This window comes from Phaseolus vulgaris, chromosome 1, assembly GCF_051622355.1.
Source record: "Phaseolus vulgaris cultivar YP4 chromosome 1, ASM5162235v1, whole genome shotgun sequence".
NCBI classification, from domain to species: Eukaryota; Viridiplantae; Streptophyta; class Magnoliopsida; order Fabales; family Fabaceae; genus Phaseolus; species Phaseolus vulgaris.
This window is the reverse complement of record NC_143498.1, coordinates 46,591,476-46,606,517: the sequence shown is the minus strand read 5'-3', so window position 1 is coordinate 46,606,517 and position 15,042 is coordinate 46,591,476. Positions and strand designations below refer to the sequence as shown.

Sequence of the window (15,042 nt, the reverse complement as noted above, 5' to 3'; positions counted from 1 at the left end):
ATGACAGGGTTAACTAATATAACAGGTCAAGTTAGTTATCTTTCAAACAACTTACCCATTCATATGAACCTCATTTGACTCTCACCACCTGAATAACTTCATCATTCCATTATCTCAGTAGAGTCAGGATATCTCCTTCTAGACGAATCCCTAGTCAATGCACATCCTAAACAATCTTAACACGGTATTTTCTTTCCTGAAAATACTATGTCTTGATCTTACTTTCACATCATTGCACACTTCTTTTAACACATCAATACACCATACAATCATAACATATAATTTAACTTTCTAATAATCCAAATATATCCAAAAAGTTATTTAACAATAGTAATCTAAAATAAACTATGCTAAAATAATAAAAATAGCAATATTCATATATGTATACAAAATTTTGGTTTGAACGAAAATATTTTAGGTTGATCGAAATCACACCAGAGAGCACCCAGACATTTTGGTTTGAACGAAAATATTTTAGGTTGATCGAAAACACACCATAAAGCACCCAGAAATTTTGGTTTGAACGAAAATAATTTAGGTTGATCGAAATCACACCAGAGAGCACCCAGAAATTTTGGTTTGAACGAAAATATTTTAGGTTGATCGAAAACACACCAGAGAGCACTAAAAAATTTTGGTTTGAACAAAAATAATTTAGGTTGATCGAAATCACACTAGAGAGCACCCAAATTAACAAAGTCCCTGCTATAGCTAAAATTACTCTAATCAACATCAACAACCAATACTCAACAACATTATAATTGTATAACAGCAACCATATATCCAATTTCACCTTCAAATCTTCTAGCCTAGTGTTCTATTGGAAATTAAGGCTAGCTTCCCTTACCTGAAAATTAGAAGATATTCACTAAGAGCTCCAAAACCACCAAGAACCCAAAGGTAACTTAACCTGTAACACAGAGTCCTAATAAAAAATCTAACTATATCACTAAGACCCTGAGCTAACAGAGATTAACCCTGAAGCTAAAAGGGTCACATGCAAGCAAGGAAGAAAACAACCTAACAAGTTCCAAATTTGACTCAAAGAGAAGAGCAAAAATGAACTTACTCTATCAGAAATTCTGATCGGGCAGTCTTGTAGTACTCACTGTTAGGAGTCTGATGGTGGACTCTGATCGTCGAACAGATGAATAACTGAATTTCTATTTATATGCCATTTTCATTTAAAATTATTCAGGAGTCATTTAAAATATACCACTTCTACTCTAAAGTAATTTTTCTAGATCCTTACATGTATTAACCACATACCAATCTTTAGAGCAACAATATTTTCCTTCACACACACTTAGTAATTGATCAAAATTGAGAAGAAAGTAACTAATCTTAGTAGGAATTGACCTAAAACTCAACTCTAATCAGTTTACAAAGACTCTTACAAGCTCCTCAAAAATATAATCTCACAATCGTCATTATATTCTTTAAACTTAGAGAGAATTTAAAAAATATAAACTTTAAGAAGATAAAAAAAATGAGCATTCATTCTATATTTATAAATTTTTATTCTTTATTATTCATTTAAAATATAAATCTTAAAATAAAACTCAGATCTTACCAAATTTGTAGAAATAATTACAGTGTTCAATTTTATTTTTGTTCTCTTTGTCTTTAATATATATTGAGTAAGTCATAATTAGAATTACAAATGTTGAATTTTATAACTCTTGGAGATGTCTTTGAAAATATGAAAAAACAATATATAATTTGTATCATATCTCAATTTAAAGCAATTCTAAATTAAGAGGGGCAATTCAAGTTATAGGTTTGTAATTAATTGGTAGTAGTATTGGACTCTAATATAAAATTTTGTCCATATATTAAAGTTTATGTTGTTTTAGATTAATTATTTGTAAGTTTAGATTAACCTTGTCTTACTCTTGACTTAGATAATTAAAAGTGAAAAAAATTCTATAAAATATAAATATTCTTTATTTTCTCCATCAAATTCTTTAGTTTTTTTTATATACTTTTCTTATTTTTATTATTAATTTTAAATTATTATCTTTTTAAAAAATAATTATTCCGACCAAATTATATTTTTGTAAATTGAATAACACTATAGATAACACCTAATTATTTTATCTAAGTTTTCTCTTTTTAACAATTACTCTTTAAGAGAATAAGTAATTCTCTCAGATTAAGATGTATCTTTTTTTAATATCAATTAATTTAATTTAAAATTTTCAAATGAATATTTAGATAATTATTATTGTTTTTTTTTTATAAAACTACATGTGAATGGGTTCTAGTTCTCTCAATTTCTTTTCCAAACTTGTGTCCAATATGTGGCTATAATATTAGATAAACTAACATATTCATGGTGATCTTGCATTTCAAAACTGTATGCAAATATTATTGAAGCAATTTTGATGTTGCCACGAATAATGGGGGAGAGAGTTCTCCTACCATAGCTCTTGCAAGCATATGTTAGAAAGCAAATTTAAGAGTAGAGTCTAAGTCTAGCTATTTATAAACAGGTAAGTCTAAGTCTATTTGTCCTTTAAGAGTTTTTTTGGAAAGAGTTTATGTTTTCTAAGAATTTGTACTAATAGATTCTCTACACATAAATGTTGTTCAGGGTTCTAAGACAAACGAAAGCTAAAGATTGAGTTAAAGCATTCCTATTTCAGAAAAAGAAATAATTAAATCTAGATTAGAAAAGTTAATATTAAAAAATAATAACTAGAATGTGTGGTATGTGATTGTCATAGTGAATATAATATGATATGTTTGTTTTGAAACCTTATTTGTATACTATTTTGATGGTTAAGTCACTATTTGTATTTGGTTGTTTGTTGATATATATGCAAAGTGGAAATTAGTTTGTTTGGATAAAAATGGAGGCTTCCTTCATAGGTGAGTTTGTCTCAAGTCTAATTTTGATAAAGAGAAACTTTTTCACTCAAGTCAAAGTATGGTAGTGTAAGATATATAAGAAAATGATAAAAAATTGGTAAGAAGAAGAGATGTTTCTTATTCTCTTATGTATATGGTTACATCACTTCATGTATAGGAAATATTGATGAGCATATATTTATTCACACACAATAGCCTTAATCATATATTATTGGACTATAATAATAAATAAATCCATTGTTTTAATTAATATTCTTATAATTGGGTTTATTTGGGCCTTAACTATTATTATTGTTAATTTTGTGTTTTTAGAATAAATTATCCGGAGAAAGCATCTACCTTTGTGAATGGGCCAAATATGCAAAAGTCCAAGTTGCTTCTTGAACCAAAATAGAAAAAATAGTCTGAGAAGAAGAAAGAGAAAATAAAAGCTACAAGATTCCAGAAACAGAATTGGAAGCAAATCTTCTGCAAAATAAAAAGAATTATGGAAAGTGGAAACTGTTTACAAAATCTAAACTCCAATATTTTCCCAAGATCCTTGGAGCAGAAAAGCCTATAAAAGGACACAAGCATCAAGGAGAGAAGAGAGAGCTTCATAGGGTTTTCTTAGTTTATTTTCTTCTTTATAATTCTTTTGTTTTGCCTCCGCATGGAAGGCTAAACCTTTTTGGTTGATTCCTTTGTAATTTCCCATTGAGTTATGAGGTTTTGTTCTATAAAAGTTTCGATTTTTAAGTCTCTATAGCAGTTGTTTTTATTGTCTAATCTTCTGAAAAACTAGTTTTTGTGAGAGGTTGTACTTGAACGCATGATTGAGAGTCTTCCTTGTCTTAAACTTTGGTTTCTTAGTTAGTTCGCATTGTTCTAATTAATTTATTGGGCGCATGATTCAAGGGAGAGGAGGTAAGCATTCCCATGGAGTATACGCACAGAACAAAGTGGGTATTGATTAAACTAGTAGACGCATGTTTTACTGGTGAGTTTCAGTTGAATTAGATTGGCGCATGTTCAATCTGGTTTAGCTCTGTTGGAGGATTGAGAAAAGATTAATCTTTAGACAACCTGTGAAGAATTCAATGGTGGAAGAACTTGGGATCAACCGCTTTTTATTTGCTATTTTAATCTCTTTTATATTTTCTGCACAACTATCTCAAACCCCATTTTTATCTTTATTGTTATTGCTAACTTTTATTGCTTGCAGGTAGATTTTAAACCCTGATCAACTGATTTTACTATTGGATTCGTTGGGAGACGACTTGGGGACATTTGTCCACAATTATACTATCATCTCTCTAGTGTTAGACAAGTCTACGCTAGAGTCATATTAATTTGACAGCAAAACGACAGCTATCAAATATGTAGGGAGTTTCTCTTTACAAATTATAATTTAATTAGGTAGGATACTAATCATGAGATTTTATCCTTATTAAATTAATTGCATATAATTGGATACAATATGGTACAATATTACATACAATAATTGCATATAATTTGATAATTATTATTTTCTTAATACTCCCCTCAAGTTGGTAGGTGAAGATCATGAACCTCAACTTGTGTCGTAGCGTCAAAAACCATTTTTTGCCCAGTGCCTTCGTAAAAATATCTGCGAGTTGATACTGTGTCGGTACATATGAAAGACTGATTATCTCAGCTTGTAATTTTTGTCGCACAATGTGACAGTCTATCTCAATGTGTTTTGTGCGTTCATGAAATACTGGGTTTGCTGCTATATGTAATGCCGCTTGATTGTCACAGAAAAGTTGAGCTGGCAAATTACATGACACCTTTAAATCCTACAACCTCCCCGTCTGAGTCGCAATAAGCTGTCAATGTCAGATTGTTTTCGAATGGCAATAACAATCCTTGTCTTGGTGATCCTTTGATGTACATTAGGACTCGAATTGCGGAATCCCAATGAGGTTTCCGTGGATCCTGTATATATTGACTTAGGGTCCGAACCGAAAATGCTATGTCAGGCTGAGTAACCGTGAGGTATATCAATCGTCCCACGAGTCGCCTGTATTTGACTGGATCCTTTAATAACTCTTCATCGTCTGGTGTGAGTTTTAGGTATTATTACATTGAAAATTTGTCTGGACGAGCACATGTGAGTTCCGTATCCTGCAAAATATCAAGCGCATATTTTCTTTGGGACATGTAAATACCAGCTTTGTGTTGAGGATGGTTGCTGCCCCTTCAAGATTGTGTTTGATGAAGACTTCTATGTACATTTCATGTGTATTTTGCTTTGCTTTAAGTGTGTCTTAGGTAGTGCTTAGAGGTTGTCTAAGTGTGGGCTTTTTGCTGAGTAACTCACCTCATAACCACTGGCCATGTGATAAGAACAAGCATAAGTTTTCTTAAACTGTTTTTCACATGTTTTACAAAAAACACGTTTACTGCATAAAAATAAATCTGTTCTTTTCTAAATAAACAGATTCATTTTTACACTAATGCCTTGGCTAAGTCTTGTGAAAATTAGATTTTGTGCATCATGTATTTTGACTAAGTCTTCTATCTTTCAAAACGACTGTGTTTCAAACAGTTAAGCTTTTCTGTTTTCGTTTTGAAAAATAAATCTGTTCATCTGTAAATGAATAGATTCTTTTTTGTCTCTGGTGCCATATCTAGCTTAAACGTTTTTCAGTTTTATCTCTGCACCAGAATGGTTGACTAAGTCTCCTCACTTAACAAATTCTCTAACTGCTTTTGAAAATAAATCTGTTCATTTTATTTTCAATCTGTTCATTTTATAACAGCTTTAACTGTTTTTCAAAATTATGTTATAAGTTGGTTTTCTATAAAATGAAAACTTGTTTATGAGTTTAAACATCGTTCATACATTTGCAAAAACAAGTTTTGACAACAGAGAATTAAGAGTTTACAAAGGATTAGCATTTGTTCTTCAAAGATTTCGAAAATCACAAAGTGCTTGTTCTTGGTTTGGTTCCAAAAGCTTGGTGTGAGGTGCTACTACTGTTCTAGCAATCTTGCCTACTGGTTTAAGGCAGATCTTTGTATCCTCAATCAGGTGTAGTCGTTTCACTTCTCATTTCTTGTAATAGTTTGGTTGAACACTCTTCTTGATAGGTTTTCTTGAAGAGTGTGTGTGAGCTGAAATAGGTTTTTTCAGCAAGAGTACCTAAGTTCTTGTGGGTTTCAAGAACAGTGGGAATTGTGTTTGTTTGTATTGTGATTTAGTGAATTTCACCTTGTTTTTAGGTGAAGAATGGATGTAGTTCAGTTGAGTGAACCAGTATAACTGCCCTGTGTTCATTCTCTCTCAATCTCTGCAATTAAGTTTCTGCATAATTTTTAAAACAGCAAAGAAATAAATCTGTTCAATCAATAATAAATCTTTTCTTTCTAGGCTCAGTTCATACTGTTCTTAATTTCTGAAAAAGTTGTTTGATTCTGATAAGAACATATAAAATTTGTTAAAAGCCACTGGAACAGATTGACTGTGATAGGTTGCTTAAGAAATTGTCAAAGCTATTAATTGAACCTCAAACAATTGCTTAAAATTGAAGCTTGTTGTTTTGTGATTCATTGTTCTTAATTTCTGGAAAACTGTTTGATATCAAGAAGAACACTCATAGTTTGTTAAAAGCCACTGGAACAGGTTGATTGTAAAGGTTACTCAATTAATTGGCATGCTATCAATTGAACCTTAATCACTTGCTTGAAATTGAAGTTTGTTGTTTTGTGTTTCACTGGTTTTCGTTCTAATATCAGTGTGTGTGCATCTGGAAAATCTATCTGCATAATCTTGTGATTAACCTTGCTGTATAAACGCTTTTCAAACAAAAACAGTGCTGAAATAAATCTGTTCATTTTCACATAAATCGATTTATTTTCTGTAAACTGTGTTAAACACTGTTTCTGCGAGAAAGTTTTAAAAGGTCAATTCACCCCCCCTCTTGAACTTTGGCACTATTAAACCCAACACTTTGGAACGGGAAAATTCAATCCCTATAAAATATTTTAGGTCTCCAAGATCTTTAATGCGAAATTGTTGTAATAGACAATCTTTAACACGCTGAATTTCTGTCAAATCATTTCCTGTCAAAAGAATATCATCCACATAAATCAAAAGGGCGGTAAATGATGAGTTATTTTGTCTTGTGAATAGAGAGTAATCTGTCTTGGACTGTTGAAATCCTACAGATTTAATCACATGAGAAAATGATGTTAAAAACCATGTCTGAGATGCTTGTTTGAGACCATAAAGGAATTTGTTGAGTCGACATACAATGTTCTCCCTTGTCGATGATGCCCGGGTGACAAGTCCATGTAAATAATTTCATGCAATGTGCCATGTAAGAAGGCATTTTGCACATCTAGCTGATGAGTAAACCAATTTCTGGCTGCTGCAATGGTGAGGAGACACCTCAAAGTTGTTAATTTTGCTGTTGGTGAAAAAGTTTCAGAATAGTTGACACCTTTAATCTGAGTGTACCCCTTTGCGACAAGGTGCGCCTTATATTTGTCGATGCTACCATCTGAGTTGTACTTTATTTTATAGACCCATTTGCATCCGATGGGTTTCTGCCCAACGGGTAACGGTGTAAAGGTCCACGTTTGATTTAGCTGCAAGGCGGAAAGCTCTTCGTCCATTGCTTTTTGCCAATTTGGATCAAGGATAGCTTGAGCATAAGTGTGAGGTTCTTTGGTGGCTGTGATGTTAGCAAGATATGCACTATGTGTGGAAGAAAATCCTAAATTAGAAAGAAAATTATGCATAGGATACCTGGTTCCATTCGGCCGGTCTTGGGCAGTGGTCGAATGATTGACTTGGGATCCCGTTACGTAGTCTTGAAGCCAGGAAGGTGGGGTTGATGTGTGACTGGATCGTCGAACAGGAAGGTTGGTTGGAGAATGTTTGGTAATGGGTGCTAGACTTCTTGGCATGGGAGAATAAGGTTGGTCTACTGTAGGTTCAGGTGTATTATGATGAGTAGGAGAAGAATGTTGGTTTGATAGAGGTTCAGGTGCATTGTGACGAGTAGGAGAAGAGGGTTAGTTTGATGGAGCTTCAAGTGTATTGTGACGAGTAGGAGAAGAAGGTTGGTTTGATGGAGGTTCAGGTGCATTGTGATGAGTAAGAGAAGAAGGTTGATCGAGTGAATGTTGGATAGGAGTGAGTAAGTCAATGTCAATAGTGGGCAAAATACCTTGGAATGGAGGTGAGGATTGTGTCTGTGACTGTTGGCAGAATGGGAAAACACTTTCATGGAAGATGACATCCCGACTTGTAAAAAAATGTGCATGCATTTATATCAAATAATTTGTATGTTTTTTGATTGAGAGGATAACCAATGAAGATGCACTGTCGAGCGCGTATATCAAATTTTTGCTTAGGTGAAACAACAGTTGCATAACATGGGCAACCAAAAGTTTTTAAGTGAGAAAGTGAAGGTGGGCGATTATATAGCATCTCAAAAGGTGATTTATTTTTTAATAAAGGTGTTGGCAAACAATTAATGATATATGTGGCGGTTAAAACGCATTCCCCCAAAATTTTAATGGTAAATGAGACTGAAATAAGAGAGCTCGTGTTGTGTTTAAAATGTGTCTATGTTTGCGTTCTACTACTCCATTTTGTTGAGGAGTGTACACACAAGTGCGTTGACATTCAATACCTTTTTTAAGAAAAAAATTACGCATAGAAATAAATTTCAATCCATTGTCAACGCGAATGGTTTTAATAGAGGTCTGAAATTGATTTTGTGCAAAAGTAATGAATGATTCTAAGAGATGTTGGGTTTCAGACTTGTGATTCAGAAGAAATAACCAAGTACTTCTAGTATAGTCATCGACTATAGTGAGAAAAAAACGTTTTCCAAAATGAGTTGGGGTTTTATGAGGACCCCAAATGTCACAATGCAATAGATTAAATGGAGAATGAGATTTTATTGTGCTTAAAGGAAAGGGTAGCCTTGTCGATAGCGGGTGACCTGATAAGCCCAACAAATACTCGTTAGGATAGGCTCGAAATGGCTCTGATACCATATTACAAAGTGAACTTTAAGCCTAACTCAACCCCATAAAACTGGCTCATGAGATTGAGGTTTGCACCCACTTATATACAATGAAATGTCTTCATCTCTAGTCGATGTGGGATCTCCAACAATATACCCCAAAGTGGTGGAATTTTCACTCAAGTAAAAGTGTGTAGTGATGATGTGACTCAAGGTGCTACAATTTTCAATCAAGCAAGAAATTTTTTTCTTAAGCAAAAATATTTTAAATATTTTTTAGCTCAAGTGAAAATAGTCCAATAGAAAAAGAATCAATTCAGGCGAATTGTCACTCAAGCGAAAACTAGCCATAATTGGTGAGTGTTTTTAGACTTTTATCAAGGTAAAATTGAAAGAGTATTTGATAATTATGTGTTTGTACTTTGAAGTACGTGATATGAGACCGATTAAAGTCGGAGGTTGGTGCTTATAATCTACTGCTTGAGATCAAGTAGAGTCAGGAGTTGATATCCATAACTTACTAAGATGTGTAATGAACTGCTTGGTACACCATGAGATACAATTTGCATTTAGTGTGGTGAGCTATGATAGACCGAATTTGATGAGATTTTAGGTTCCACTAGTAGCCCCAGTCACGTGAACTAAGGTACCAAGTTGTGACGAGCTTATGGGGGATACTGGAGGCATGTCTTGAGGCTATAGTGAGGTAGACCAGATTGGGATGGTATCAACAATAGTGCTAACCTACAGATAGGGTTGTCGGTTGATCAAAGGTACTGACCCACTGCAATGTGACCATAAATGTTAGTTTATGAGTTCATGCATAACAATTATGTCTTTCGAAATATTTTGAATTATGATGAGTATATTTGTAACACAATTTTCTTAAAAGGTAATTGATAATAAAATCTACTATTTTAGTAAATACAGACATTACTATAAATAATTTAGAAGTTTTAATTTTATAGGAAAAAATAGATTTGCATTAGTTTTGTTTGGTAATAAAAATTTGCCTTGAAAAAAAGGAAAGTAGAGCTTACATATAATGACAAACGAAACAACAAAAAAATCACTCAATTTGATGAAATTATTAATAGAATATTATTCTGTTAAATATTTTCTTTACATATTATATTAATATATATATGTATATATATATTATTGAGACTCGATTTAAACAATTTTCACAATATGAAATCTTTTTTTATTTGAATATAAATTTTTTAACAAGGATGAATGGTAACTATATCGTCTTAATCTTGTAACGGTTTGATGTTTCAGTAAACGTAATCATGTTAGTTATCTTGATTAATTTCGGAATTGAAAGTATTAAGAGAATAAATTAACACTCCGATATAAATATTATATTATATTTTATTAAAATATTGGATTCTTTCTCGAATATATATGTACGTATAAAATAAATATTCGTTATACATGCTTATAGTGGCTAAACAAATGGAATTTTTTATCATGATTGGGTTATTTTTTTTTTTTTTATCAAAATAGTGTCCGTTTAAAAAAAATTACAAATTTAGGCAAGTCGTGCAAATTTGGCACGACTTCATATGCACAAATCGCTCCAATTTGACACGACTCTGCCATGTCATAATGAAGTCATGTCAATTTGGCACGACTTCTGTCCTGTCATACTGAAGTCGTGCCAACTTGCCACGACTTCTGCCATGTCATATTTTTTTTTAAAAAAAATTCTATTGTTTATATATTGGGTTGTAAGTTATGTAATGTAAAAAATTAATTTAATACATAATTTTCTAAGAGTGTTAGTTTTAAGGAACAAAAAATTGGATAATCGTGTATCACAATTATTCATTTTTTTTTCTTAAGTAATAATTTTTTTTATCACAATTCGAATAATACATTTTTTAAACCTGTTTATTTATTTTAATGTCATTTACATTAAAAATATAAAAAGGTATAAGTACTCTAATTATTTTGAAATAATTAAATAATTTAAAATTAATTATATATCCAATTTTTTGTTCCTTAAAACTAACACTCTTAGAAAATTATGTATCAAATTAATTTTTAACATTACATAACTTACTACTCAATATATAAACAATAAAAATTAAAATAAATTAAAAAATTAAGATGTGTCAGATTCGTGCCAAGTTGGCACGACTTTAGTATGACATGACAGAGTCGTGTTAAATTTGAACGATTTGTGCATATGAAGTCGTGCCAAATTGACACGACTTGCCTAAATTTGTAATTTTTTTTAAACGAACTCCATTTTGGTAAAAAAAAAAATAATAACCCGATGGTCAAAAATCCAAACAAATGAGTGAGCTCTTATTTTTTTTTGGATGATTTTTTTTGTTTTTGTTTAGTCTCCCAAAAGTTGAAAATAATTATTTCTATTATTATACTACATTAATAAACTACTAATACAATAAACCAAAAGTTAAATAATAATTTCAAGTGACCTATTAATGTTATAATATATAATACCAATATCAATCACTAAAAAAAACAAGATTCATAAAATAAATATTAGGAACTAAAAATAACTATTCAAAATTTTGGAGTTAAAAGTAAGAGCAAAATATTTTATAAGGATTAAAACAAAAATTCACATATTTTATAGAGATCAGTAATTTTAAATTGTACTAAAGTGAAAAAGAAAGATAAATTTTTTATAAACACCAAAATTAAAAAACTCATTAACTTTACAAAAATTTAAAAACATATTTAAATTTAAAATATTATTAGAAATATCAACAAATATTAAAATAGCAGAAAGAAGTTTGTCAAAATTAAAACTACTTAAATCATATTTAAGATTAAAAATATTATCAGACAAAGTAAATGTATTAATCATCTTATATGTTGAAAATAAAATCTTAGAACTGTTTATATCTTATAAGTGATTCGACAACTTAAAAAATTATAAAACTAATATAAAGATTGATAATTTATATTATATTAAATTTGTCTACATTTTTTTCTTCACACACAATACTTTTTATATTATAATTTTTTTTTTCATGTATATTACAGTTAAGTCAAATTTATTTTATTTTTTACATAAATTCATAGGATGAAAGTAGTGTATTTTATAGTTTACTGGTTTATAAACTAAATATAAAATAAAGAAAAATGATAAAATATAAAAAGGTAGAATTTATTTATTTATTCTAATATTCTAATCATAATTTTATTTATTTATTTATACATGAAATAACAGTTTTTTTTCAAAATTATTTACTGACGACACTTGTATGCCCATGTCACACTCTGCAATCACTGTAGAGTGTTCACTTCAACTTCTACATCTTCGGACAAATCAAATAAAGTCATTTATGCCGCTTATATAGATGATGATACTAGGATGTTGTCCTATGGTTTAATATTGTTTGGTTCTGTGACTACTACCCTTGGATCAGGATATTATTACATAAACAACATGTTTCGTTCTTCTTCGTTTTATTCATGATTCATGATGAACCTTGATTGCGTCTCAAATCTAAACTCTAAACTCGATCCTTGGAAGAATCTGAAACCATGTTCTGTATCCTTTCCTTCGTCTCTCTCTCGGAAGCTCTCTCTGCTCTGCTCCTTGAATATACCTCGAAAAACTCTTGGTTCTCCTTCGCTAACTCCTTCCAAACTGCTCCCATCACATGCATGCATGTGGGTCATTCACATACCAAATAAAATGCAAAAGAAAAGAAAAGAAAACAATGACAACATGGTGAAGCATATATAACAGCTCTTACATGTTTTCTTGTATTCGTGTGCATATGCAAATACGTACTATTATCAATTAATAGGTTAATTATTTCAGTAGTAAATACAGTGACAGTGGCTGTTGTCTGCAAGCTATAGTAAGCTAAATGGTCATAATATTATAGTAAAAAATTAAATGAATTAATTAATTTAAAAGCACAGTTTTTCAAATCTAGAGCTTCAGCTCGAGAAAAAAGCCTGAACTACCTAAAGTGAATTTAACTTACCAGTGGAGGTAATAACCGGGTTGATATTTGCATGTTTAGAAAGAGCTTCCATGCATTCTTCTTTGCTCATGTTGAATAGGATACACTCCTCTATCAAACGGTGCACCTACACAGATATATGTATGCATATTTATACCTTGATCATCAAAACTCATACATGCAACCAAAGGAAACAGGAGAAAGGACCATAAATATGTAAAAGATCTGGTTTTTTTCTTCAGAAATCAACAATATTTTCAGAATACAGAAGAGGGGTTTGAAGGTAGAGTAAATTGAAACTCGCCAGGCGGATATAAGCAGCAGAGGAAGAGTCTTCCATGGGTCTGAATTGATTTTGTCCGAGCAGAAGTGTCTCCTTGTGAAGGATGTGATGAGTTAGTATAAATAAAGTAATGTTTTGTTTATAGAGGAGGAAGAGATGGTTGAATGGAGAAGAAGGAGAAAGAGGTGAAAGAAGAAGAAAAAGAGGGTAGGTTTATGAGGAAGGTGGTTGAGAAGGGTTAAAAAAATACTAATAAGCGTGGTGGTGGCAAAGTGGTAGGGAAAGAGATGATAGAAAAGAAGAGAGATTAGACAAAGAAGGCACGACACATACATAAACAAATGAATATGAATAGGGTGAGTGTCAGGGAGGTGGGGTGGGACCCACAAGACCACGTGGGAGGAAAACGAGGATTGGTGGAGAGGGGATGAGAGGAGATTCTATACTGCACGAAGAGCACCAAACGACGTTGTTGGCATATTACGTGGCGGTGGGGCCCTTGTTCACGTGAAGTGTGGGACCCAAGATCCTTATGTCTTTCCAAAGTGGCACTGGTGGGACCATCCCATGCATGCATGTATCATGTTCTAAAACAATTGTTGGTGTCATCAATCAATGCTAAGTTGGAATAGACTTATTCAGAGGGTAAAGTTATTCCTTCCTTCAATTTTATTCACTTCAATTAATTAATATATTCATATAATCAATCTTGGTGAATCCAGACATACATTTGGTGATGCATTGGGCATAAAATAAGTTCCATTATGGAGCTCAGTTAGAACTTTTTATGGGTCTCCTCAATTATATTCTCAAATTATTCACATTTTATTTTTAACACCTATTTTCTTGTTACTTCAAATTTATTTCAAATATCAAATTAAAAAATATATTTATTAAATATACAATTTCATTCATCAAGTTTGTGTCTTTTAACAAAGTTTATCTCTTGATGTAAAATGAGTTCAAGAATAGTAAACTAGAAATACGTAATTAATATTTTCTTTGTTAATTTTACTTACTCATTCTATTTATTCATTTTGATATATCCCACTTAACCTATTTGAAAAAATTGGGTTGGTCGAGTCTCATTAATCCAATTATTTTTTATATTAGTAAAGTATCTACCATAATTTACTACTTTTGTTTTTTAGAAAATCCTTAGAAAGGCAGGTAGTCTTTATAATCAAATTTGGATTTGATAGTGAATTATATGTAGGGAATGTTGAATCTTAATCTTCTTTAGGAATTTTTATTGACTTTACATAATTATGTGTGTTTTTATTAGTTTTAAATTTTTAATTTTTTTTATAAAAGTTTTTAAGTTAGATATTATTATGTAATTTGATATCTCTCCATCACACTACAGGTAATAACAATTATCTTCCATCTATTTTAAATAAAATAAATAGTAGAAATAGCCATATGATACATTTACAATGAGTAAATATAATTTATTGATGTAAAAAAATATTTTCTTTTAGCTAACGAATAAAATTATGCATAGATCTAAACAATTATTTAATTGATAAAGATTATATAATTACACATCTAAATTAAAAAATGGATTAAAAAATGGTAGAAAAGTGTTACGATAAAATAAAATCATCGCTGCATATCACTCAAATAGTTATTTAAATATAAAAAAAAAATCTCAAAACACCTCATTTAATTAAAATAATCAATCCTAAAATTGAAAAAATTAATGCTAAACATAAAATCAAATATCATAAAAATTAACAAATGAGTACCTTTAAGATTGGAAAATATTTCATATTTCCTACTCCCAATTAAGTCATTCCACATAAGAAATATATGAAGATGTTGTTTATCCAATACAAGATGAAGAATAAAGTAAAATATTTAAAATCAGAGAGAAAACTCTACTGAAAGAGTTTCTTATTTTTAAAATAGAATAAATCTCAATTTTTTCCTATTTTTG

The 15,042-nt window shown here is 30.9% G+C and overlaps 1 protein-coding gene across 1 annotated transcript; it reads right to left on the bottom strand.

Annotated features, from left to right (window-relative positions):
• Positions 1 to 12,008: 12,008 nt before the first annotated feature.
• Positions 12,009 to 13,517, bottom strand: LOC137814389 (uncharacterized). The gene is made up of 3 exons (XM_068617096.2): positions 13,125 to 13,517; positions 12,842 to 12,947; positions 12,009 to 12,495 (listed from the first exon to the last, which is right to left on the bottom strand). Exons 1-3 carry the CDS (start codon positions 13,158 to 13,160, stop codon positions 12,359 to 12,361), a joined length of 279 nt encoding a protein of 92 aa, XP_068473197.1. The 5' UTR covers positions 13,161 to 13,517; the 3' UTR covers positions 12,009 to 12,358.
• Between the last annotated feature and the right edge of the window lie 1,525 nt (positions 13,518 to 15,042).